We start from the raw sequence: 25493 nt of genomic DNA on the forward strand, positions 1-25493 counted from the left end.
AGCAGAAGCGAAAAAACAAAAAAAAGGACCAGAAACTCAAGAATCAAGAAAGCCAACATCTCACGAAAGAAGTATAAGCCTGGGGAACAAAACGCCCTTCAAAACTCGAAACTCGAAACAAAAGCGAGGGCGAAATCGGAAGCGAAATTGATATTGAAGTTGAAGTTGAAAGCCCTGGCAAACGAACAAACCCACAGACCGTATACTCCTGTAGATCCCCGACTTAATTGTCATAACCTCTTTCTGCCCTTCCCCTTCCCATTCCCCCTAGTCTTCAGCTCCACAAACCCAAGCTCCTTCAACCCCTCCGCAAGAATACTCGAGTCCCGCATTCCCGGGAAATCCTTCGCCGCATATACCCGGAACGGATCAGACCAGGCTTCCGCCAGGATAGGCATAGATTGACCGGTATCCTCGACGGAACCCCAATTCATCAGTCGGAATTGGAGTCTATACAGGCCTGCGGAGCGGATCGATAGGTCTGCGAAGATGAAGAATGTTGCGGGTTGGTTGAGTTTTGATGCGTTGCGGAGGGATTGGGGGTGGATTTGACTGTGGCTGTGGGTTGTGGGGCTGTTTAGAGTGTGGAAGTCGTCTGAGGATGGGTGGGTGGGTGCGGAGTTTGGGTCTGGGTCTGCGTCGACGAAGAAGGGGGACATGAAGGCTTTTCCAGAGAGGAGTGGTGTAGAGAAGGAATCGTCTGCGCGGGCGATGTTGTCGGGGTCACGTTCGGCGGATTGGCTGGCTTCGCCTTCTGATGATGGGGTCCAGCCGGTGGTGTCTGGGACAGGAAAGAGCAGGCAGCCCACTGTGAAGCGCGGATCTTGCAGGATGTCGCGGTCGTCTTGGGATTCCGGGTCGAAGTCTGTGAGGAGGATTTGTACTATTGGTGGTGGATCGACGGGGCGTCTGTCCCTATCGCCGGCGCCGCATGCTCGCGCGGCGATGGGTTGTTGTCGGACGTGAAGATGGTAGCGGGATTGCGTGGAGGGGCGTCGTGGTGGAGGGTCTGGTGATGATTCGGGTTCATGGTGGAGGAGCTTATCGAAGCCACGGGGCATACTATAGCTAGGGTTTCGTGGAGGCTGCCGCGTTTCATGCTGGGCGCTGCTGCTGCTGGCGCTACTTATTGGTGGCGGGCTGCTCACAGATGCTGCTGGACTCTTCTCGGAGTGAATAGGGCTTGCCAGGGCCGTGGAGCTACCGTCATGACTGGATAAAGTTCTCAAGTGTCAGCGCAAAACTGTCCCCAAAGCATTGTATCCGTGACAAGCAGCGATTCCACCTAGCTGTGGCGGATTGAGGTGCTCGGTCATCAAAAGAAAGCACACCGCACGAGGTCGGATGGGACTGACAGGTAGAACGACGGGTGGTTCAATCGACAAGAATGGGAAGAAAGAAGGGACTTTACTGGGACTCCACGTCGTATGTCCGCAATCGATAGCGAACATTATCGCCATGACTCAACATAGGACTCGATCGGTCCTCGTAAGAGGTAGGCCCCGGATTCCCGCGAGGATCGGTGACAATTGGGCCATAATGAGGATGGGGATGATGTTGCGGATGTATTCGTAATGGGAGTGCCTGCGGTAATGACTGGCGGTTCATGAACCCATGATCTGAAGACAGCATATATCTCGGGTCTGCATTTCGCTCAGGTACACGTCCCCCCAATGATGGCAGTCGATGGGGACCCGGTGGTGTGGTCAGCGCAGGCCGTTCGTAGCCCAGATCCGGCGGGACGAAGTGTCGCGGTTCATACTGCGGGTAAGGCTGATGATATGCTAAAGGTATCTGCTGGGCTGGATGACGTGAGCGAGACACAGAGTCGATATGAGGCCTGTCTGGTGGTGTGGTATGCCCACATTGCTGCGACGGGGTCCTCGACATCTAGTGACGGAATCGCGCTGGCGCCAGATGGCGGGCCGTGGCGCAGCTTTTATAGAAATTCCGTATCCGGACGCAAGCCTTTTTTTCCTAAATTTGTTTTTCTCAGCCCTTGCCTTTTCAGCTGGGGTGTGACGCTTCGAATGCGACCCACGAAGCGGTCAGGTCAGCCACAGCCACACGGGAAGGGGAGGGGGAGCCGCGGACTGGATGTCTCAGATGTAGATTGTGGGGTTTGTTGTGTATCTCGTTTATATATATTTCCACCTTCGGTGCAGATGAACTCAGTCGTGGTATCACGTCAATCCCTCCCTCGATGCATATCCTGGATCTGTCTGTTTGCGAGGAAGAAAGGCATCTGATAAACCGCATGTGGATATGCAGCCCGTCAAAAGAGCAGCGCCATGGGAAGGATATGGGCAAGTCCGATATTGGTAGGAGATGGAGATTGAAGGAACCCACTGATCGTGGACGATTCTTCAAGTGTATTCTTTTTGAGGTGGTTTGAGGTGGTTTGTGGATCGTCAAGTTGTCGATTCGATTTGCCCACAACCCGAAGATTTGGATAGCAGGATTTCAGCATCCGTTTCAAAATGGTAGAAACCCCCGTGGACGCACATCGGATTTTCCCCTTCCCCGGTCCCCCGAGCGGTCCAATCACCTGAAATAACGAAGACAGGGGATAGATGGGAAAAATGGGGATGGCGAGTGGGTTTTTGGCAGATATTTGGAGAAGGGTGGGGGGGTTTGGGTTTCAGTTAGCAAGATTGTTTATTTGTTATCAACACCTCTGACTGGTGGGTTCGAGAGCCTGTTGACGGAGGTAGCAGAGTGTGTCAGTTAGGTCCAGCTAGCCCAGGCTAGGGACCCAGTTGTGGCTCCGTTCCAGGACGATTGGCCCACCGCAAACCGCAAATTAACAAGGGAGGAGCCAGGGAACGGGCCGAGCGGGCTTTGCCACGAGCAAAGGAGAGGTGGGTGCGAGTTTTGCAGCAAAGTGGATTGGAGGGATTGTGCGAATAATTCGATATCACTGGACGAGGGGCCGAGGAGTCAGGACTGGTCCAGGGTGGGTGCGCTGGTTGTTGGAAAGATGCTGGGGCCAACAGGGTTGAGGCAGCTGGCACTCAATTCGTCCTCGGAAGGAGCAGGCCCAGGCTTGACGAACTGCTGGTTCCTGACAGAAGCTGTCGCCCGAGGGAGAGTCTAGCGTTTGGCGACACAAGAGACGGTCAAGCAGACTTTTGATCCTGGAGCCGTTCACGCTGCATTGTGAAGTTGTGGGCTCCACCGTAACGGTTTCCTGGGATTCGAGATCCTGGACTGTAGATGATAATCTGGAGCTCGAGGTACATGCGTGCCAAACAATGGACCAGCCCGTTACCTTAGCGGCGTTGATTACCTCATGAATGGAATGAAGTGGAAGTTGGGGGTGTTTTGAGGAACTGAGAAGGAGAGAAGCGTGGTCGACCGAACATGACCAGAATGGGCAACGAGAGGAGAGGCATTCCGTGACCACCAACCCTCCACCAACCCCATCATAACATACAACATACAACATATACACTTCTCATTATACTCTATATACTCTGATACTATGCTAGTAAGTATCCCTGCGGCGCACAGGGACAATAGCATGGCTGTGGGCAAAAACCTCATTCATGAAGTGCGTGGTGTGACCTGCGGCGCGATATCGGACTACTGCCTGTAATGATGTAGATATACTTGACAAGACGGAATTATTATAGAGATATGCTTTGTTTAGAGTACTACTGTAAAGATGAACTCTTTTCGACCTGGATGCCCTCAATTTAGGAAGCTACCAAGCAAAAAGAGGACCTCGCAGTAAACTAAAGTAGACTTTGCAGATTCCGCTCCCCGTATGGAGGGAGAATCCTGGATCCATGGAACGGGGCAGACCACCGAAAACTCTGGGCTCCGCTTTATAGAGTCAGCAATAAACATAATAACCAATACTGGACCAGACCATCAGCCTCGACGGATTCATGAATCCGCAGACCCGCATAGGAACGGCGATTGCCTTTGATCGTCTCCAAGTCGTTGCACAATACTCTCGGGGGGCAAAACGGCCTTGTGGCCCTGGGACCAGTATGAGGCGTTCGCTTTCGAATCACAACCACCGATATGGAAGCGATCCCTGGGGATGATTGGCATGGAACTGGGGTGGGGGCTTGCCAATCAGTCCGACTAAGATCGTCTCGAACCCCACAAAGGGGAATCTGGCACTGCGTCAGTGGCGGCTCACCGTGATAGTGGGCTCAACTAGGCTCCATGGGACGGCAATATGACGATGGTGGTGCATGAATTGGAGGGGAGTCGACACGGAGAACAAATGGACTCCGTACGAAGAATGGGCTGGTGACAAGTTGACAAGACTCCCCAAGAGAGCCCCTGCGGGAAGTCAAATTCAGACCAGCGAAGCATCGCGATTCGATGCAGCAGGGAAATTCCTAGGGAAATAGATTCCCTCCCCTCCTGCCCTAGCCGGCACTAGTACTAGCGGACTAAAAAACTGTCGGTAAGTCAAAACCCATGTTTTCCAGGAAATCAAAGTAAATTAGCTTTTCACGGCAGCGCACTCCGGTCATCCCTCGCATGGCAGGTTCGGCAAAGCATGTTCTCACGGACTGGTTCCGTGACCATCGGCGTCGTTGTGCAGTTACGCAGTCATGACTCGTGCGGTTGTACAATCTGCCTGATCCAACGCAAATCATGCGAATCGCGGATACGTGGTACGATCGCTTGTCAGATCTGATCGGCAAAAAAACAGGAGGAGGCAGCCATCGTGGGTTTGGAGCCAAAAAAGGCGGACCACTGTTTATGCGCTTCTTTTGCATCTGAATGGGTCGGATGGGTCCAAGCGCCGAGGCAACGCAGGCTATCTCCTCAAACAGCACGGATTTCGTATCGTATCCAGTTTTGGTGCGCTTTGTCCGAGGTGTCATCGGAACCGGAAAACCGTTGGAGTCTATAGTTCTCGGAGAACGTCTGCGACCTATAATGACAGACCTCGATTCTGGGTTTGAACGAAGCTGTGAATGTCCATGGAGAAGATGCTCTGCTGGCTTAGGCATCAAAGCTCCATAGTGGGGGCCTGTCCAAAGACCCGTGACAACTCTTCATATCGGCTCTGGCATTCCACTCATCTTGTCGGCAAAATTCAGTGTCGTGGAGCCACTCGGTCAATACTCGGTCAAGTTCTCCACTGCTCATGCACCTGGAGCTCGCGTAGGAGGCATCGAAAGAATTGGCGTCGCGATGGGGTCAGTGGCTAGACTTGGCGGGAGGGTGACAGTAAGCACTGTGCATGGAGTAGTTGCTGTGCTTGCCCCCGCAAGATCCGGAGAACTCAGAGACATCGAAAAATAAACAGAAGCACGAGGCTCGGTTTACCCCTCCGAGCAGAGGGTGCTTAATTGAAGGAGGGCCTTGCGGACGAGGCATCCACTGGCTGCAGGACTACTGCAAGACGAGAATGGCGGTGGTGCAATTAGGAATTCAGGGATTTTCTCGGACTCGGGCTGGACTGGATTTGATTGAACTGCAACAAGCGTCGGGACAAGTAGAACGATCTGATGTGGGTGGAACTGTGTAAATCGAGCGTATATCACCATTCAGAGACAAGCACTTTGTTCATCATCCAGAGTTCAGCTCACCACGAAAAAGCCCCCAGGCTTCCCTGAGTCAGGCAACGTTATGCACGATACTTCCAAGTGTCGAGAGTCAAGTGGCTTGTCCACCCTTACTGTCGATCCGATTCTTAGCCTGTGCATGAGAGCGTGTGAATGTGGACAATTCGGGCGGCAATGTGCGAGGGCTTGGTGGTTTAATGGCATTTGTGATAGGAATAGAGGTCGGTGGTGGGGCATTCCGACTTAGCAGGGATCCATATTTAGAGGCGGACAGAGAATGAGATGTGCGTTATACTCATCTGGATGGATTGACGCTGATCAGGAAGTCTACCGAGTTGCCACGGTGGGACTGACTGGGGTTGATTGGAGGTTGTCACCGGGAAAATCCCCGCTGGGCGAGCGACGTGGCCGTCAAAGTAAGGCAAAAAAAGTCAAGCTAACTCTAATTGATTACGACTTGCGATTACTTGATTCCAAGTGACATGCCAAGGGAAAGGCTACGAGACTGCGAGTTGATCCAAAGTAGGTTGACAAGAGAAGGTATTTTTTCTCTCTCTCTACATTCACAATCACATTATCATATTATCATGTGCTCGATGGATTTACATGTGAGATCGACACTCCTCCATGCCAGAGACATGCAACGGTTCTTCCCTGTCCAGACATACAAGTGGATTTACAACAGACACTATTGCATGCAAGACGGATTCTGGGGTCGCTCTAGCGAAATCCTAGATCGGAACTCGGATCGAGGTCGAGGTAGTACGATCTCGCGGGAATCCGAGAATGTCGATCAGTAGGCCAATGCTCTTCGCTGGGCACCTGTGCCGGCCGGATGTGCATGATAGCTCCAAAAGGGGCGTCTGTTAATGTCGAGCCACGGTCAATGACCCCGTAGCCTGCCCCCACGTACAAGGCGATCATCTCGCCATATTGTCTGTCCCAGGCTACAATGTACCCTGACTGAAGCCATGAGTCCTCCGCTCCGAAGCGAAGGTCCAGGGTTCCCAGCTGTATTAGATGCAGACATTTGTTGGTATCCTGGGGCACACCGTTGATCGTAACGCGAGCCCGGAGTAAGCCTAGCGTGGTGGGCGTGCATTTCTCTGTACGGTCTGTCAGGGCTGGGAGAGGACTGTCAGAGAATTCGAGGGGCGAATGTTCGGGGTTCCATTGGAACTCGATGGATGAAAAGTGGGATTGGAAAAACTCTTGCATATCCTGCCCAATAGGCGCGACGGCCACTCTTTGAGGGTTGCCGTCCTGCTCATTCAGGACATCAACGATCCGCCGGAGGTCTTTTCGAGATTTGGAGCAACCGCGAGCTCGGATTTCAGACCAGAGTCGTACTGGGTCCTCATAGCCAGCGCAAGTGCCGTAAATGGTGAACAAAGGTTGGTCTTTGAAAACTGTCCATGGCGAGTCTGGCGTAACCCCAACGTGGGCTTTGCTTTTGGCTTGCCATTGGACCTCTTCCCATCGAAGGCCTAGCCTCGATTCCATATCCACGAGACGTGATTCAAGAAGCTCTTCATAGTGGCGACCCTTGGCCAGATCTGGAAGAGCCTCACTGACAACAGGGTCATCGAGAAGAACCTCCACATTCCGTAGCGTCGCAATATGTGGCAAGTTATCCTGGCAGCGCTGGGAGATATATTCCAAAAGCACTGCGGCTTCGTCAGACCGTCTAGATCGAACCAGAGCTAGAATAACATCGTAGGCCAAGTGACATGCGTCTTGACTTCCGTCAAATTCAGCCATGTACTGTTTCCACGAGTTGATCAGGGCATCCCGACTGTGGAGCCGTGCAAGGACGCAGAGGTATGTGGTCCAGTTTTGCCTGTCTTTATCCGGAGACTCATGTAGGACATCGTGCAGTGTAGGTCGATCTCGAGGGGCCTGTTCTCCCTCACCAGTGAGACTGGCAAGAAGGTAACTCGTATCGTATTTTGGTCTTTCAAAGAGCGCAGACTCGATTGATTCGAATAGCGAATTGATAACAGACCCACCGTTTGAAAAGCTCAGTGCGGGGCCATTGAATTCCTGGCGGTTATGCAAAAAGTGCTGGAAAGCAGGCATTGAAAGATCTAGCGCAGCATATTCAAGCCCCCTATCATTGCCCATTCGTGGCAGCTCGAGTCGGTTGAGTCGTGTGACGATGTCGCTGAGTGCTGACACAAGCTCCGAGTATGTGTTGTTCACTTCACAACGTTGCAAAACCCCAGTCTCGAAAAGGTAATGGTTAAGTAACCGCGCACCTTGTTTGTCAACAACTAGTCTCTCAACAATAGATCTGAGAGCTGATATGTCATTGACCGAATGAAGACGCTTTGCTTCTTCTTTTCGAGTTGTGGGGTGAACTCCCTTGAGGGCACACCACAAGGCCGGCGGTGGATTGCCTGACACCCACGGCGCATCAATGAGAGACAGAACCCGTTCTCTCAAGAGAGAATCATTTTTGGTCTCAGTGCTGAGAGGATTTGAACTTGTGAGAGTATATCGGAGTAATTGCGAAGGTGATGGGTCTTCCATCGGAGGATCAGTGTCTAGAGCGACAGCCGAGAACCTGCGCGTAGGTACCCTCCTGGACACATGGCGTGATAATTGTCCGTTGAATCTCAAGACGACTCGTGATGACGGGCTCCCCATCTTGGGCAACGAGTCGACACGAATGCTCTCAAGGAAATGCGGAGGAGGCCACGACCCACGGGTGGAGATGAAGATAAACAACGATAGATAAGGGGCAAGTCTGGGGTGGCAGTTTCGGGCGGTGCCACCGGGCGGTGAACTTGATGTCATCTCGTCGCCAGACTCTGCGGTTCAGCATCCACCTTGTCACTTTCAACACCTACATCAACCGACGCAGCCTCACTGGGTTGCTCTTGCATTCGGATAATCATGCCTCAAACACCACCGGTATCCACATCCGCAGAGGAGGAGCCGAACATTGAGCAGCCTGAGCAGGTTGAGGCTACCTCAACAGAAACCCCGAGCTCGTCAAAGGCACCTGCAGAGAGCAAAGAAAACGATGGTGTGGCTAAAGCGCGTGAGAGGATGGAAAGATTCAAGGCCCTCAAGGCCCGAGCTGTACGTCTATTATATTTTTGGGCGGACTAAGAATCAAAGCTTGTCCGCCCGTTCGATCCACAGCCATACTAACCACCTGTATGAAGAAATCCGGCACGGAGCGCAACTTGAAAGAAACGGCCGCAGAGACACAACGCTTGGCTACCGACCCTGGACTTTTGAACTCGCTCTCCCGGAAGCACGCCTTTGCCTCTCACAATCTACTCAAAGCAGACACCGAAGCGGCCGGCGAAGATTTCGAACGGAAGCGCGCCTGGGACTGGACTGTCGACGAGTCAGAGAAATGGGACAGACGTATGGAGAAGAAACAGCGTCACCGTGACGATGTCGCCTTCCAGGACTACACGCAAGATGCTCGCAAGGTGTACAAACGACAGTTGCGTGAGCTGGCACCCGACCTCGAAGCATATGAGAAGGAGAAGCTGGCCGCTATCGAGAAGGCAGCTGCCAACGGCGATCTGGAAATTGTTGAGATGGAGGACGGCGAGATGATTGCGATCGACAAGAATGGAAGCTTCTACTCTACTGCGGATAGTGTGGGCTTTGCCGACAACAAGCCTAATCGCGCCAATGTTGACAAGCTGGTTAATGATCTTCGCAAGGCGGAGGAGGTTCGCCTGAAGAAACGCAAAGAACGTCGTGGAGATGAGGAGGCCGATGTGACATACATCAACGAGAAGAACAAGCACTTCAACCAGAAACTGGCTCGGTTCTACAACAAGGTATGTATTACACTCGCCCTTGGCTATCTGATTTCCGGGAGATACTAACTTCCTTTCAGTACACAACCGAGATTCGGGACAGCTTCGAACGTGGTACCATGATCTAATGCGAAATGACAAGAACTTCAATATAATACATGTGGTGGAGATTTTGGAGTCACACCGGGTGCGTGGCAACCATTCATCCATAGGGATGTTCTGCGTTGCTTGATTCCTATGCGCGAGGTCTCTCCTAGCACAGTGGCCAAAGAGGTGCAACCAATGGCGACTGTGTTTTCAGCTCCTAAAGCATCGTCTTCCTCCAGGCCTTTGTTGCCAACTGCTCAATCTGCTTCGTTCCAACGGGCCCCCTTGTCGACTCATCTTCCAATGCCTCAACCACTGCCTCCCCGACCACATTAACTTTCAGCGGTTTTTCGGCCATGGACCCGAGGAAGTCAAGCTTGTTTCCGAGGAAGTTGTTGAATTCGGAGGCGACAAAGCCGCCAAGAGCGATCGGCAACGTGAACTTTCTGTTTGAATCATACATGAAGCCCGGACGAATAAAGACACTCCGCAGCTCGGGGAGTGAAGATGAGATGGTGGCCTCGGCTTCGCGTTTAGTAGTGAGGTAGCGGGCTGGCAGGAACGGCGCTCCAGCCGCAGCAGAGATATACACGAAGACCGGGACATGCTCATTTGAAGATTCTTGGGCGAGTGCGATAGCTGTATTAGAAGTTAGCATCAGCATTCAAGCGAAATCCCAATCTCTAGCTTCGAGTCCCAATGAATGGAAATAATAACCTACCGGAATCCCTGTTCATCAATTCATAAGTCAATTGTCCATCCCTCTCCTTGGGCTCGAGAGCCCCCCCTCCTTTCGTAGTAGCGGATTCTGGCTTCCCAATTTGGAAGAGCTAAATGCTCGCTGTAGACCACTGACAATGGGTTCACGCCCTTGTACGACGCCCTTGTAGTCTGCCTCGAGGAGGATACCCGTCGAATGGACGACAGCCGACGCACCGCCTAGGAATGGCTTATAAGTCTCCGGCTTGAGAATATCGGCCTTGGCCCATTCCACTGAGCTGGCCCAGCTTGGTCGCTCCGTGGAGCTTGTGAGGACGTTCCAGCGCGGCTCTCCAGATCGACTACAGCGAGCTTAGCATATGGCGCACATAGACGGACCTTTGAGCTTGAACTCCCAGGCTAGAGGTAGGGTAAAAGACATACCTTAGTGATGTAACCTCCCAGCCTCGTGCTGCGGCGGCTCTGCAAATCTGAGACCCTGTAGCATCAAGTTAGCATTTTGCCAATGGACCCATGTTTTTGATAAACGTAACGAACCGAGGAAACCGCTTCCTCCAGCAACAACAAGTCTCCTAGAAGCCATGATGGATGTGTGATTGTGATAATATTAAAGCAAGGAATCGATTCGCAAGACAACTCCACCTGAGAGGCAAAGAATTGCGATCGATCGATCGATCAAGCTCCCAAGATTCAAGCTACTTGCAGCTCCGGCATGCCGTCACCGTGTCACGTGCAGCGATCGTCTTTTTCCACGCGCCATTCGACCATCTTCCGCCCTGCGCGACTTGCTCTTCCTATCAATTACACTCACTACACAATCATCAAGCTGCCACCATGCCTTCTGCAACGGGTAATAAACGCGTAAAGGTCAGTCCTCATCCACAATAGCACATCCAGCTTGCACCCCGCGACTAACAAATCCACCTACAGACCGTCTCCGTCTTCCGCCCATTCATCTTCGGCAGCGAAGCGAAACCTTTCGACCCCGAAAAGCGACCCGCCAACGCCCCCGTCGACCACACCCACCAATGGCGCGTCTTCGTCAAAGGCATCAACGACGAAGACATCTCCTACTGGTTGAAAAAAGTCCAATTCAAGCTCCACGAGACCTACGCGCAAGCCGTCCGCACCATCGAAGCACCCCCCTTCGAAGTCGTCGAGACCGGCTGGGGTGAATTCGAGATCCAGATCAAGCTCTACTTCACCCCAGAATCAGGCGAAAAGCCCCAAACGCTCTGGCACAGTCTGAAACTGCACCCCTACGGCCCGGATGCGGAGGGCATGAAGGAGCGGCGCGAGGCGGTCGTTAGCCAGAACTATGAGGAGGTTATTTTCAATGAACCTGTTGAGCCGTTCTATGACTTAATGACGGGCGGTGTGCCTGCTGGGACGCCGGTGGCGTCGAGGGGGAAGGGGAAGAATGCGAAGCAGCCGGGTCGGACGGCGGAGATTCCGTTGAGTGATTCGCCGAAGAATCCGTACAGTCGGGCGACGGAGGGGAAGGAGTTGGATCGTATGGCGGAGGCGATCAAGACAGTTGATCAGATGATCAAGGAGGAGAAGGAGAAGTTGGTTGAGCGGGAGAAGTATCTTGCGGAGCTCAGGGAGACTGAGGGCGTGCCTGCTACTACGAAGAAGAGATGATTGCATCTGTCTATCTCGCATGAGATGGGAGACTTCCCATCGATTTGACCTGTACCGTGATGGCGACACATGCGCTGCTACGTTGGGGCCACGAAGACCGTCTTGATCATTATGCGATTCGGGAATCACCTATTCTCCGATGCTCCTCAACAGCAGCATGTCGTCCTGCAGGGCCTTCCACAAACAGGTTTCTCTCACGACCGGTGACAAGAACCCCGGCTGGTCATCAGTGAGATCGGATCTCGACCCAAGCCCGTCTCATCGATAACGTGCAGTCTATTCTCCTGGACCACCGCCCTTTCATCGTCTATCCAGAACAATGACCGCTGATACTCTGATACCTCAGAACCCTATGCACAAGGCTGCCATTGACGCGCCAAGACCTGGAGACAGACAGCCTGGGGTCGTGCTCTTATGCACAAGAAAGAGAGGGAGGAGAGTCGGACATGACGTGCCCTGATCAAGATGGCAAGGCAAAGCTCTGGGCAAAGCAGTCTTAGACTCCTTGGCCCCGTCGCTTGGGAATCAAGAAAATCGATTCATCCATTACATACTGTACTCGTCCAGACTCATAACTCCCAATTCAAACTGGTTTTGCGCGCAGTTTAACACTCGACAACGAAAAGACCCCGTATCATCTTTCTCAGTAGCACTCTAGAGTACAGTATCGTCCCATCAAGGCCACTCATGACTTTAGACTCTGTCCTTGGCCGACATTGTAGCCGTACAGTCCGGCCCCCAAATCCGCCCCATTGCCAAGTCTTGCTACCGATATTCCAAGTAATGTGTGCCAGACATGCAGACTACATTTTGGCCCCATGTGCCAAGAATCCACCGCCAACACTGGCTTTTACGAAACCACAGTGACTGAGATGTACAAACGAAACGGCGGTGACAAGCTGAGCTGCAGTGCTGCGGCTATTCCCTGTTCTCTGTACATATACTGAGTACTCCATATGGCCTGGCTTATCGAGTCCTCCATATGCTCGCATTGATATGTATCATGCCAAGACCCATGTGGCTCGAACCAAGGGCTCGAGTCTAGCACTAACAACTGCGAGGCTGACTGGCTAATAATAACAATGGATCACCGACCCGCTACGACTTAGCGCAGTGGATTTTCAGGCCCTGCGGCTCAAGCCGATAAGCCGCTCGGCCTCGTTAGCCTCTATCAAGGACTGCACTCCGAATCCATAATAAACGAGGCGTGATTCCCTTTCTTTTCTTTTAATTTCTTTTCTTTTTTCTTATTTGTACTGTACATTTCTACGACACACGTATATACCACATCTACAGCATCTACACACCACATACGAAACATTCACTCATTCCACCATCGGAGTACATATCCAAATCCACCTCCAACCCTCCATCCAAAAATGCATCTCACCACCACCACCACCATCCTCTCTCTCCTCCTCCCAACCCTCGCCCTCTCCGCCACAACAACCACATCAACCCCCTCCTCAACCATAATCAGCCACTTCGCCGCCCGTTACAGCCTCACCTCCATCCCAATCTACACCTCCACCAGCTACGCCGCCAGCGTAATCTCCCTCAACGCCGTCGCTACAACCTACCAAATAAACTGTCTCCCCTCCGCGCCCACCAGCGACTGCAGCCTCGCCAGCCCGCTAACCCTAATTGCCGGCCCCAACACCTTCAGTTTCGCCGAGCCCTTCACCGCCAGCGTTGAAGTCGCCGGCGTCACCGTGATCGAGAAGGGTACTGAGGATCTGGCTTGTTCGTTTACCCATTCGTCCGAGTCGGCTACTTGCACGGTGAAGTTGACTGTGACGGCATCGGGCGCGGGGAAGACTACTACGACGAGTCATTCGACTAAGGCCGGGATTCCGACGGAGAGTGTGGGGTATCAGACTTTGACTGTTACGGGGGGTTTGGAGAGTTTTACGGCGCCGGCTGCGACGGAGACGCCTAATGTGGGTGTGGCTGGGAGGGCGATGGTGACTGGTGTGCCATTGGGGGCAGCGGTTGTTGCTGTTGCAGTCTTGTTGTAGAAGGGAGTTGAGTTTATTTTATGTTTTTATGATTGTATCTATGTTTATTATCATGTCTATGTTCATGTCTGTGTCTATAATCTTTGAGGATACCCCGACTTTTCAAGGTCTTGGATTTGTCTGCATCCGCACATACTACAATGAAGTTACAATGTAGGGTGGATCGCCGTGAAAGTAGAAACTGGATCTATTCCCGAGATATGCGCATCCCAAGTCTCAATTCCATGTGAAAGTAAGAACAGGCATCATTCAAAGCAAATCAATACGCCAACCACCAATCGCACCGCTATGTACCGAAATGAAAATTCACAGGTAAGAAAAAAAAGAGAAGAGGGAGACCCTGATTTAGCAGGTAGCAGACTTCGTCGCATCACGAGTCTGCTTCAAGAACGGAATCAAGCTCGTCCCACCAGTCCCATACAACCCCGTAGGATTAGTCTCGTTCAAACCCTTAATCTGAGCGCTGGCTGTAGCCAGATTGACTTTTTCGGTAGTACGCTGATCGACAGGCACATTGTTGCGGGCGGGCATGATGATATATCGCGAGACGATCTGAATATGAGCATCGCGGAAGGAACTCAGCGTCAGGACGGCGGCGTTGTATGCTTCCTTGAGAGGGGACTCGGCCTGTGTAGAGGTTACGTAGGACCGGATGTTGGAGAGAGCGGAGAGAGTCTCTAGGAAGCGTTTGTGCGGGGCGGGCATGTAGTTTCTCATGTCCTGTAAAGCGGTGCAAGTCAGTATACAGTATTGTATTGGCTTTATCGGCAGCTGGTCCCGTCTTACCTGGATATAGCTCGTTCCCGAGGACTTCATACTCGTGCCTCCCGTCGCGGAATGGCTCACTCCAAGGAAAATATCGAAGGTTTGAATGAGTGAGCTCTGTGCATTACTCCCACCACTGTACTGGTGCCAGTCTCCCTGGCCGTCACCAAGATCATAGAACACACCATGCGGCAGGCCAGCGGCAGCCATGTTCTTACTTCCAGCCAAGAAGGGCCGCAACTGATGGAAAAACACATGTGGGTCATTCTTCTCATACATCCGCCTTAGAGTGCCAGTCAGATCTTGCAGACCATCTGTAAATCGGCAGAGCAGAGCTGTTAGACGGGACGCATCGTTGGCCCTGGCAGCGGCGATGGCATCGAGCATTAATGGGACGAGCCGGGCACCCTTTGCTTCGATGGCGACAGAGATGACCATGAACCATTCTTCATCCTTGGTGCCTGTGAAGGAGGTCAGGACGGAGAGATGATCTGGCTCTGTGAGATCGAGTTCTGGGACGGTGGTATAATTCCATAACGTTAGGGCTGCGTAGGTTGCGCAAGGAGGAAGCTCGAGGTGTTTGGCGATCTCGAGGAGGGGCTTTGCAATGCAGGGAGGGAGGACCTGAATGAAAGGGTTAGCCTTGTGACATGTCGAGAGGGAGGCCATCATATAATATCCTAGTAGGGTGCAATGTATGTGATGAAGGATGCTTGGAAGAAATGCTTACATCTTTGGGCTTCTCCCCTCCCCAGATGTAGGCGTGAGTGAGGAATCCCAGAATTGAGTACGCACGACGCCACTCCGGCTCAGTTTGCAACCATGTCGTGGTGAGAACGGGCAAAGCATCGACTAGACGTCTGATCTGGCCGGTCTGGATCAGATCTGGCAACCGGATAGCGAGGTTCTCCCAGGGAGCGTAGTATTCATTGGGCAGATTTTGTAGGGGAAGACCTGTAGGAAGGAATCCATGGGCTGGAGAGACGGCATAGTCGTCGAGATTGATCTCGGCTGAGGGAATCATGGTGGGCAAACTTGATTTGCACCTGTTTCAGACGAGAAAGGATGGGGATAGTCAATGATGAATTGAATTGGCAATGGAAAGGGTCGAAGTCAGGAAGTACGTCAACCAGGAAATGAAATTGATTGTAAGATACAATCCTGGCCTCATATAGGGGGTGGAATGACTATCGATAAGTATAATTCCATGCCATTATAGATTGTGGATGGCATCCGGCTTGCATCGGGGCCTACCAAGTATACAGGCCGGAAGACAGGCGGATTGCTATCCGTGTTCCGGCGATGATGTCGCACTTGTCATACGCGAGATTACAATTATTGAACGGTTGATCGTTCCAGGAACCAGGAACACTGACAGGAACTATAGAAAGGCAAAGAAGATTCATTAACTCAATAGGTCCATCTAACGAACTATTCCTAGCTGCGCGGATGACTCGATGGAAAATGCAAACCTATGAGGTCTCATGCACTGATAGACTACTACAGCACATCCTTGTACAACGTGCAGCACAATAGCCTTTATCACCAATCGCTAACTACAACCAACCGCAACGTGCAGTTCAATTGCCCTCTCTACATTGACAATCAGACTGACCTGGATTCACCGGTACTTTCAATAGACCCTTGCTTGCGATTGAGTAACACAAACCCGGACTGCAACGGACCAGACTCTAATCAACGGAGACCCCCGCCTATCACCGCAAGAATGTGGGGACGGATCATCGAGGCGGATACGGATGCACCATCCGGATGGCCCTCCTCCCTCGTCTCCGATTTGATTACACCAAGTTATAAAATGGACCTGGAGCGTGCACGTCTTATCTGCATTGTTTCGGTCGACTTTCCCTCTACTTAATCACTGCCATTAACACGTTGTGCGTTGCCAACTTCGTCCGCACTTCACTCTCCGTCTGCGTCTGCATCCATATCCACTATCCTACTTTAAACATGACGGGCGCCAACGGTGTCAACGGTGTCAAGGCATCTAAGCCTACATTCCCCGCCGAGGCTGCGACAAGGGAGTATGCCGCGTCGCTAGACAAGGCAGACCCTCTGCGTGCACTCCGCGATGAGTTCATCATTCCTTCCAAGGCCAATCTGGCAAGCAAGAAGCTGGCCAAGCCAGGTACGAGCAAAGAAGCTTACAAATTGCGGGGTTCATGGTGGGATTAGTTTCTAACTTTGTGATAAAAGGTCTTTCTGCCGAGTCTAGTATCTACTTCTGTGGAAACTCGCTGGGCATTCAGCCCAAGGCCACGGCCAAGTACATGGAAGCTCAACTAGATACATGGGCTTCCATTGGTGTTTGTGGCCATTTTACCAATGTTGAAGATTCCCCGCTATCAGAGTGGCAGGTGCTCTCTGAACAAGCTTCGGCTTCCATGTGCAAGATTGTTGGCGCTTTGCCAGAAGAGGTTGCCGCGATGGGTACATTGACCATGAATCTGCACATACTACTAGCTAGTTTCTATAAGCCCACGGAAACGAAAACGAAGATCTTGATGGACTGGAAGGCATTCCCCAGTGACCACGTAAGTTGAGTGCCCTTTGCAGATACAGAAAGAGCCGCTAATTGGGTGCAAAGTACGCAATTGAGTCGCATATTGCCTGGCACGGCCTTGATTCCAAGGAGAACATGGTCCTCATCGGGCCAGATGAGGGCACATACGAGATCTCCACAGAGAAGATTCTCTCATACATTGACAAGCATGTCGATGATGCCGCTCTTCTTCTCCTCCCGGGCATCCAGTACTACACTGGCCAGCTCTTCGATATTCCTCTTATCACCAAGTACGCGCAAGACCGTGGCCTGACCGTAGGCTGGGATCTCGCACACGCCTACGGTAACGTCGAGATCAAGCTCCACGACTGGAACGTCGACTTCGCCGCCTGGTGCACGTACAAGTACGGCAATGCCGGACCCGGCGCCATGGCCGGTCTCTTCGTGCACGAGAATCACGGCAAAGTCGACTACAGCGAGGGCGAGGACTCACCCAAGTTCCGCCACCGATTGACAGGCTGGTATGGTGGAGACCGTTCGGTGCGATTCAAGATGGACAACAGTACGTGATTTCTTTTCATTATCCACGACAAAAGCAGAAATACCAAAATACACCACTAACGCAATCCAGAATTCAAACCCATCCCGGGTGCAAACGGCTTCGTCGTCTCCAACCCCTCCATAATCGACCTAACAACCCTTTGCGCCTCCCTCTCCGTATTTGACAAAACCACCATGACAGATCTCCGCCAAAAGTCCTTCAAACTAACCGCCTACCTGGAGTACCTCCTGCTCAAGGATAGCAGCGATGCAGACCGCCAATTCACAATCATCACCCCGTCTGACCCGCATGCCCGTGGCGCACAGCTGAGCCTGCTGCTCAAGCCGGGTCACTTGCATACGGTGGCGCAGCAGCTGCAGGATGCAGGCATTATTTGTGATAAGCGAGAGCCTGATGTTGTTCGTGTGGCGCCGGTGCCGTTGTATAATACGTTTGAGGAGGTGTTTACGTTTGTGGAGGTTTTTAAGAGTGCGTTGTCTGAGTAGGGTGTTGATGGGACGGGATGGAGATACCCTAGATGAAAATAGCATACTCGCATGTCTTGCATTAAAGCTATTCTCGGGGTCTCTGCTTGAGAAAGTGACGTACTGGTCCCTCTCTCGCTAACTGGACTAAGTAAAGCAAAGCAATAAAATATTGCCCCTGCTAACAGTCCAATGTCTCGCCAAATTTCGTATCATTCAGATACTCTCTTATCATCTTAACTAAAAGTTCCCAATATTTGTCCAAGTATCCCCACCTCTCAAAAACTCCTGTCCCTGTGAGAAAAAGTTGGTCGCCAAAATCGAAAACTCATCATTCGTCAAAGTAAGCTGCTGCGGCGAAACCAACGAACTTCCCGAATAACCTGCAAACCCCCCCGCAGCATTTCCTGAAAACCCGCCACCCGGCGACTGCAAACTCGCCGGTCTCTCTTCGCCAATGCGCGTTGGCGCAGGGAGCGGCGACGTCTGCGAGACTTCTGGGTTCGCAGTCGAGGGTCCGGCGTAGAGCGAGTCGCCGAAGAGACGGCGGGCGGAATCTGCGTCGCTGTTGGAGGAGTATTCGAGGATTTCCCAGAATCTGGAGAGATCGATTAGGAGGCTTTGGTTCTGGGCGTTAGGGTCGGATTGGTAGGTTGCTGAGACGGCGTCTTCGAGATGTTGGAGTCTTTGTGCGAGGCGGGCCATGTGAGGCCATCGTTCGCCGATTTGCTGGACGAATTTGACGCATTTCGTGAAACGGTCGCGTTTTTGGTCGCGGATTGTTGGATTATCTGTGAAACTGAGCTGGAGTTCGATGGTGGCTACGACGGCGGCGCTGTAGCCCAGTAAGGGATCTGACACGAAGAAGCCCTTTTCTTCAAAGAAGTTGATGAAGTGGATGATCCAGGTCGTGTGAGAGGAGATCAAGTCGGAAGTGTGCTGGAGGAAGATCTCGGGGATGGTGCTCCGGAACGTGCGTAGACTGAGAGATAGTAGGAGTGGGTGGTTTAGCAGACACAGCATGGTGTGGTACATGAATTGATTCAGGAACCAGGGTCCCCAGTAATCGCGATGAGCTTGTAGTTCCTCTAGGGATCTATCGCTGAGATTTGCTGGTTTGAATCGATGTGTCAGAGGCATCTTTGTCTCCATATCCATCTGCAGCGCGATGATCTTTGAATACTCCGAGTGCGGAGACCAAGGGGGCACATTGCTTGGTCGTCCATGGTATCGGACATATCGTCCTGTCCGTGCAAAGGCCTCGCTTAGCATAATGACATAGGCGAGAATGCCTTGGTCTTGGATATCACTCCTCCGCGAGTCTGGTGGTGAGGGACCCGGTGAAAGCATCCGCGCGGGTCGTGATGGACTCTGCGGGTAGCATGGACCTCCTCCTTCTGGAACGTCAATTGAGAAGTCGCCGCCATGTAGTCGTTTCAGCAGACATATACTCCAGAAGCAACGTCTGCGTTCCTCGCGTTGGATGTTAGTCATTGGTGCGCGGGGCTCCAGGCCTAGATTTGCGCATTGGGCGAGGTTCATTGCAAGACTGCTGTGGATGCTAGAGCGATGCGTATTGCCGTCTGTATGTCATGCAATTGTTAAGAAAATGGGTTCTATATTAAACGGGAGAGTACATACTTGTAAAGTCAACCAAGCTCAACAGACAAAGACATTGGAGGGTCGAGATCTCGACTGGTCCTTCTGAAACCCGCTTCATAACCAGGCCGCGCGCTACTTCAGCATAGCTGTTGACCTGTTCGGATAGAGTGTTGGCGTTGTGGTGCGAATTCGAGAACCGCATACTCAACGCCAAAACGGCGTAGATGATTTCGATATCTCTTGTTTGGATACTGCGGATGAAGCTGGTCGTATGGAAGAGAGGTAGAGGTTGTGATTCGCAGTACAATAGGTATAGCTCTGCTAGAGGGACAATTTCATCCCAGGGCGGTAGAATAACTGATGCAGTTGGGCCAGAAGTGGTCATCCCACTGGGTATTTGAGTGGTGCCCGTTGCCGGCGGGTTTCCTCTAGAACTGACACTTCATCAAGTCAGCCATCTGTTCTCCTAAACAGGCAAGGGAGGTCCATACCCTAGATGATCAATGACCACTCCTAGCTTTCCTTCCAAGCTCCGCAATCGATCTTCCTGTTCATAGTTTTAGTACAAGCCATTACCTTCTACCTTCGGAGATACACACCAGGGATTGAGGAGCTGCCTGCCCAACTAGAACGGGCCTTGCAGGCTCCTCTGGGGCTTGTGGTCGACGCCGTTCCTCTGCATAGATGCATTCTTGCCGTAGTCTAGCACACAGTGAGCAGACCGGCTGCTCTCCGGGACATTTGGCCTTTTTGCGTCTAGATTACTCGTTAATCTCGCGTTTCGCAATGAGGGGTATAGGCGCTCGACATTACCTGCATGGTTCACAGGCCTGCCGGACCCTTTTAGCGGGTCTTTCTGAAGGTATGGAGTCGATATGATCCATCTTAAATTAGTTATCACACAAGCTCATCCAGTAGATGCATGTTGTGGAAACCCGGTGGTTGCTGGAAACGCGAGTTGATAGATGAAAGCGGTTATTTATAGGTATCGCGTAGCCAAACCAGTGAAGTCCGCTCATGTCAAGGCGTGGCGCAATTTGAGGCAGGAAGTATAAACACTCGCAAAATCTACCCTCACATTTCTCGACTAGCCTGTAGCAAGATAATCTTTGTTGTTTGGATCGAGCATGCAATGGGAATTTTGGAAATGACCGTAGGCAAAGACGGGCTTTATATGGCTGACTAAGCATTTTAATCCCGCCAGCCGTCCGTCCATCCGGATTGTTGATGGCCTGATGCGGACTACAAGAAATATGCAACTTTGAAAAACCTATACAGGTTTGTAGGTATAAGCTTGATATTGGGATGAGAGATATTGCTATGAGAGCAGAGGAAGTGCTTTAGATCCTGATCGGTAGGAAATACGCTTTGGTATGATTCTCTGGTTTAATACAACGTCGTAGTCATACCAAGGGGAGATGATTGAGAAGATATTCAGTTGCTTCAGTATTGTGATGCCTTTCGAACGCCAGAGTGAAAAATAAGCATCGGTTAAGGGTACACTTCTCGTATAGCTTTTGGCAGAAGCTCTCGTCTCAAGCCCGGCGTGATTGAATCGACAACTCATGTTCAAGGCCCATTGAACAAGCTGCTACCCTCCCTGTGGTGTTGAACAGAACTGAAAAAAATCATGTAATTCGCAGAAGGGTGAGAAGGGAACAGTACTTTGAATTGGTGCTTGGATCGTCTTATGTACAGCCCCAAATCTTCAGTGCGCCCGTGAATTCCATCTAATCCACCACCGGAGTAGAAATACACTGCGAATATCGAGTCAAATTCAACATTGCATCCTCACTACTAGCAACCAAATCGAACGAACGGTTGGTGTCATCTATTTGTCACCGAACCAGGTCTTCTTGCCCTATTTGTGGGGTCAGTATATGTCACGGGTTTGTCAAGTATGGGTCGCTATGCTCGGTCGAGAGGGTAGGCTGAGGGTAGAGGGTAGACTAACGAAAACCATGCGGCACATGGCGTAGGTGGTAGCTAGAATCGAGTTAGTCTGCAGGTTCGCAACGCTCAATCGTCGAGATTCCACTAACCAGCACCGAGACCATAGACGGAGAAGAGGTAGGGGTACATGAGGTAACCGCTACGGGAGGTCTGTCAAACAAATGTTCAGGTCAGAAAATTGCCAATGATTAGCTTCGACACTTTATTTGGATCACACTGACCTTCCACCATTGACGCTTGCCGTCGTGGTTCTGGAACAGACGCTGGTAGTAGGGGACACGGTTCTCGCGGAACACGAAACTATGCAAGATCAAAGCTTGTCAGTACAGATTATCGACGCGGTAATTACAGACAATGCCTGTAAAGACATCAATTGCAATGGCAGTTGACGCAATCGCGAGCAGCAACCCCCCAGAACTTCGAAACAGATATCGGCCGGGCTCGGTCGCGAAAATTGGGGGTGAAGGGTAGCTGGAAAACATCGAATTCGACATACCCGGCCATGCGAGGCGCAGTGCGGAACATTTTGGCGGTTGGAAGCACGAAGCGAGGTTTGGGTGGGAAGAGAGAGTGGTAATGGCACGATGTCGTGAGGTTCGGGAGAGCTGCAATTGAGGGTCATGTGACTTCCCTCTTTCTTCCGCCCACTCAGACGGTGTGCTTAATAAGGATATTGCTGAGTCAGAATCCTCAAAAGGGGAAAGCGTCATCGGCGGCTTTTGGCGCGGAAGAAGCAAGCTTGGCTGTTTTGTCCGCGCTGGTCTTGAATTTTCGCAGTTGAGAGAGAAGGATGGTGGACAAGCATTTCGTTGCCATCCTTCTATGCACGACCAATGCGACCGGCTCTTCTTCGACTCCTGAAGAGGCCGTCTGCCATCTCGGTTCTCGACACCCTCGCCGCAACACCGACCGGAATCGAGCAGTTGGAGTCAAGATACGCGCGCCTACGATGTCAATCGCGATGTGTCCATCCAGAAGCATCAGACGATAACGTGGAGACGGTGCAGGCAGTTGAAGCTCGACAGCAAACCAGAGGCGAGAGGCGGCCCTTCAATTTTCCCATCTATGAGATCGAACCTTCAGAGACGGATCGAGTACCAATTTCCTCGTCACTTGTGAGACGAACATCCAAGAATACCAGTACAAAATGTCCGATCACATCATTACGGTTACAGCCAGAGAGACTCCAGTTTGAATCGGACGTTGGTCATTGCAATGACATTGGAACACGCCTGGTCGACCATGCAGAGAACAAGAATGATTTCGAGCTTTGGGAGGAACTTTTGAAATTTCGCCAGCGGCATTACGGCGAAAAAGGGACACAAGATATTTGGGAAGGGCTGACAGTCCGTTTGCGTGGTGTCCAGATACCGGTGACTGGGGAAAGAGCCGACTTCCTTTGGCGAAGCTTTGTGAGACTGGGATTGAGGCGAGACCTTTTCCTGATAGAAGTGATGGAATACGCGATGGATTTACACAGACGGGAAGGTCAATCTTGGCCACGACTCTACGAAAGTGTTGTGGGTGGCCTTCTTGATCGGGGGTTGACGAAACGAGCCTTACGATGGAACAAAAAATTCCAAGCATCTGGCTTGGCCTCTCCGAATGATGTGCTGCAAGTTCTCCTGCCAGTCATTCGACCAACAGCCCTTGTGGAAAGTGCTCGAGATTGGCATCATGCCAAGGCTGTCAGACCATCTTCGCTTTTACGGACCTTTCGACTTTTATGTCGGTCAGCCGAGGGCCATCAAATATATGGGCCAGTCATGTCAACATTAATCAAACATGGCTACGGAGAGGGTGCAATCTCCATACATCCATTTTTGGTTGCACGCAATGATCACCCGAAATCGCGCAGCGAAATCCAACCTCTGTTGGATTATGCCCGAATGTATGGGTTTTGGGACGAAAATAAGAAACTACAGGCATATGCCAATGAACGATTTGACACCTCATCCTCGGAGGTACCTACTAAGGGTCCCAAGAAGGCAAGGCAGGATATGTCGGATGGGACACCATTCAAGGATGACATTGGAGCTCGACTGCTCGCCACTCGCGCCCTAAACTTCGACATGGTCCTCGGTGGGCTGAAGATGCTTGGCGTGTCAGCAATCGGCCCAAGGAGCTTACGTGAGCTGGCTGTCCGAGCGCATGGGAGCCAGGACATCCTCGATAAGATCAAGACGCTCCGACAGGCCGGCATCTCTATAGGAGATTCCGTTTTCGCTCGATTGGTCCAGAAATTGGCATCCCAAAATCGCGACATTCTCCTTTCCGACCTGTTGCTAAGTGATCAGCATCCTGATGTTCTTGAAGACAAGACCATGCAGGAATCACTGCTCATCTCGTATTACATAGCTCGTGATATGCAGCAGTACAACATGGCTCTCGCAGTTCTTGCAGAGTTGTACCCAGAAGACCCAGACCTGTTGGATATCCATTTCCGCAAGCACATTGCTGCCGGCGATCTGGGGGCTGCGTCCAAGATTGTGGACGAGCTGACGCTGCGGGGAAGGCCTCTGAGTGAGGATAGCCTGGATTTCATGGCCGAGAAGGTTTTGACACCTCGCCGACCTAACCATCGACCGAATGCCCCGCCTGGACAGTCACTCGATACCAAGCGCGAAGTAATGTTCATCTTCCGGGTTCTTCAGCGCTCCGTCCCGTCGGGCGGTTATGTCAATCCGTTCTTCTGGAAGGAAATGCTTAAACGCCTTGGCATGGAGGGTCATTGGACTGAGCTTCGAGAATGCTGCCTATGGCTAGCGCGTCAATATGGAACTCGAAAAGGAGAATTCTGGGCTACGGTACTCGCTGGATCGCCGACGGGTCATGACGACCGAATGTTGAAGCTAATTTTCAGTCCCCCAATGCAAACCGCGCTCGTGTCCTGGGGGTTCAAGGCGCAGGTGACCAGTGCTACTGCTGCAAACGCCATCTGTCTGCATCCGACCACTCAAGAGCCGCTCATCCAGTGGGTCCGTGGACTTCTTTTACTAAGAGAGCTGGAACAAGCTGGTCTCGTTCTCCAGAAGCGTGTCATCCTGGACGCTACTCGGCACCGCTTGGCTACGCTGTTTGGTCGATTCAGCCTTTCGCATTCTCGCTTGAATCGAGTGCTTCGACGGCACAATCCGTATCGATGGCAGCGTGTGGTTGGAGACGTCTTGCGGGCCTGGGGTGATCCCTCTTTCTTCGGCGGACTGGAGCACATCGAACCAACGAAATTGATGAATCCCGGTCGAACCCCGTCCTCACTGCGACGGTCGGCTCAGACAGCTTGGCCGAGGAAAAGGGGTCGATGATGTATTACTAGCGATTTTCCAATTCTGTTCATATAGCAGTATACCCCCGTGATCTATGACAATCACACTTCTTGTATCATACGGCCCCTCTCACTTATCGCCATTCCATCTTCCATATTCAGCGTACCGTATATTGAAGACGTAAGGGGTAATACAAAATATCTCTTTGCTGAATGATCACCACTGCTTGGCGTAGCCCTTCGCAGTCAGTTACGAATACATTCAGGCTGTGCCACACAGGCCGTGTTACAGCCCTCCGTGAGATCTGACGGTAAGAGTGGGCTGCTTGGCGCGATGACAACGAATGAACGAAACAATCATCAATTAACTACCCCAAAACCACCGTTTTGCGCGTCACCCTGTCCAATCGGCAGGATTGCGTGGCGAACGAGATCCACGAACTAAGAATAGTTGAGACGGCAACGCGGCCTGGACCACCTGCTATGGATCGTCCACTCTAATCATTACATTCCAATTTCCATGACAGTCAGCCTTTATTATTCTTCTTCTCCTTTATTTGCTCA

General features: G+C 51.8%; 11 protein-coding genes across 11 annotated transcripts; 5 read left to right on the forward strand and 6 right to left on the reverse strand.

Annotated features, from left to right (window-relative positions):
* Positions 1–230: 230 nt before the first annotated feature.
* On the reverse strand, positions 231–1061 carry N7458_007656 (velvet factor family protein; the record flags this gene model as incomplete). Its single annotated transcript, XM_056911038.1, has 1 exon — positions 231–1061. One exon carries the CDS (start codon positions 1059–1061, stop codon positions 231–233), a length of 831 nt encoding a protein of 276 aa, XP_056763864.1.
* Positions 1062–6260: 5199 nt separating this feature from the next.
* N7458_007657 (uncharacterized protein) lies at positions 6261–8339 on the reverse strand (the record flags this gene model as incomplete). Its single annotated transcript, XM_056911039.1, has 1 exon — positions 6261–8339. One exon carries the CDS (start codon positions 8337–8339, stop codon positions 6261–6263), a length of 2079 nt encoding a protein of 692 aa, XP_056763865.1.
* Positions 8340–8438: 99 nt separating this feature from the next.
* On the forward strand, positions 8439–9456 carry N7458_007658 (pre-mRNA-splicing factor SYF2; the record flags this gene model as incomplete). The annotated part of the gene is made up of 3 exons (XM_056911040.1): positions 8439–8627; positions 8714–9349; positions 9409–9456. The coding sequence occupies 3 exons, from the start codon at positions 8439–8441 to the stop codon at positions 9454–9456; spliced, it is 873 nt and encodes a 290-aa protein (XP_056763866.1).
* A 176-nt stretch (positions 9457–9632) lies between these two features.
* Positions 9633–10718, reverse strand: horA (ubiquinone biosynthesis protein COQ11; the record flags this gene model as incomplete). Its single annotated transcript, XM_056911041.1, has 5 exons — positions 9633–10054; positions 10137–10245; positions 10272–10476; positions 10559–10613; positions 10673–10718. 5 exons carry the CDS (start codon positions 10716–10718, stop codon positions 9633–9635), a joined length of 837 nt encoding a protein of 278 aa, XP_056763867.1.
* Positions 10719–10969: 251 nt separating this feature from the next.
* On the forward strand, positions 10970–11779 carry yaf9 (YEATS domain-containing protein YAF9; the record flags this gene model as incomplete). Its single annotated transcript, XM_056911042.1, has 2 exons — positions 10970–11002; positions 11066–11779. The coding sequence occupies 2 exons, from the start codon at positions 10970–10972 to the stop codon at positions 11777–11779; spliced, it is 747 nt and encodes a 248-aa protein (XP_056763868.1).
* A 1379-nt stretch (positions 11780–13158) lies between these two features.
* N7458_007661 (uncharacterized protein) lies at positions 13159–13797 on the forward strand (the record flags this gene model as incomplete). The annotated part of the gene is made up of 1 exon (XM_056911043.1): positions 13159–13797. The coding sequence occupies one exon, from the start codon at positions 13159–13161 to the stop codon at positions 13795–13797; it is 639 nt and encodes a 212-aa protein (XP_056763869.1).
* Positions 13798–14142: 345 nt separating this feature from the next.
* On the reverse strand, positions 14143–15586 carry N7458_007662 (indoleamine 2,3-dioxygenase; the record flags this gene model as incomplete). The annotated part of the gene is made up of 3 exons (XM_056911044.1): positions 14143–14517; positions 14584–15186; positions 15293–15586. 3 exons carry the CDS (start codon positions 15584–15586, stop codon positions 14143–14145), a joined length of 1272 nt encoding a protein of 423 aa, XP_056763870.1.
* A 944-nt stretch (positions 15587–16530) lies between these two features.
* N7458_007663 (kynureninase) lies at positions 16531–18130 on the forward strand (the record flags this gene model as incomplete). Its single annotated transcript, XM_056911045.1, has 4 exons — positions 16531–16708; positions 16777–17114; positions 17168–17645; positions 17715–18130. The coding sequence occupies 4 exons, from the start codon at positions 16531–16533 to the stop codon at positions 18128–18130; spliced, it is 1410 nt and encodes a 469-aa protein (XP_056763871.1).
* A 219-nt stretch (positions 18131–18349) lies between these two features.
* N7458_007664 (uncharacterized protein) lies at positions 18350–20595 on the reverse strand (the record flags this gene model as incomplete). The annotated part of the gene is made up of 5 exons (XM_056911046.1): positions 18350–19692; positions 19751–20139; positions 20203–20258; positions 20311–20467; positions 20525–20595. 5 exons carry the CDS (start codon positions 20593–20595, stop codon positions 18350–18352), a joined length of 2016 nt encoding a protein of 671 aa, XP_056763872.1.
* Positions 20596–21542: 947 nt separating this feature from the next.
* N7458_007665 (cytochrome c oxidase subunit 7) lies at positions 21543–22247 on the reverse strand (the record flags this gene model as incomplete). Its single annotated transcript, XM_056911047.1, has 5 exons — positions 22161–22247; positions 21886–21964; positions 21754–21814; positions 21666–21697; positions 21543–21572 (listed from the first exon to the last, which is right to left on the reverse strand). The coding sequence occupies exons 1-5, from the start codon at positions 22187–22189 to the stop codon at positions 21543–21545; spliced, it is 231 nt and encodes a 76-aa protein (XP_056763873.1). The 5' UTR covers positions 22190–22247.
* Positions 22248–22497: 250 nt separating this feature from the next.
* Positions 22498–24969, forward strand: N7458_007666 (uncharacterized protein; the record flags this gene model as incomplete). The annotated part of the gene is made up of 1 exon (XM_056911048.1): positions 22498–24969. One exon carries the CDS (start codon positions 22498–22500, stop codon positions 24967–24969), a length of 2472 nt encoding a protein of 823 aa, XP_056763874.1.
* Between the last annotated feature and the right edge of the window lie 524 nt (positions 24970–25493).

This window comes from Penicillium daleae (assembly GCF_028827525.1).
Source record: "Penicillium daleae strain IBT 16125 chromosome Unknown utg000007l_segment0_segment0, whole genome shotgun sequence".
NCBI classification, from domain to species: Eukaryota; Fungi; Ascomycota; class Eurotiomycetes; order Eurotiales; family Aspergillaceae; genus Penicillium; species Penicillium daleae.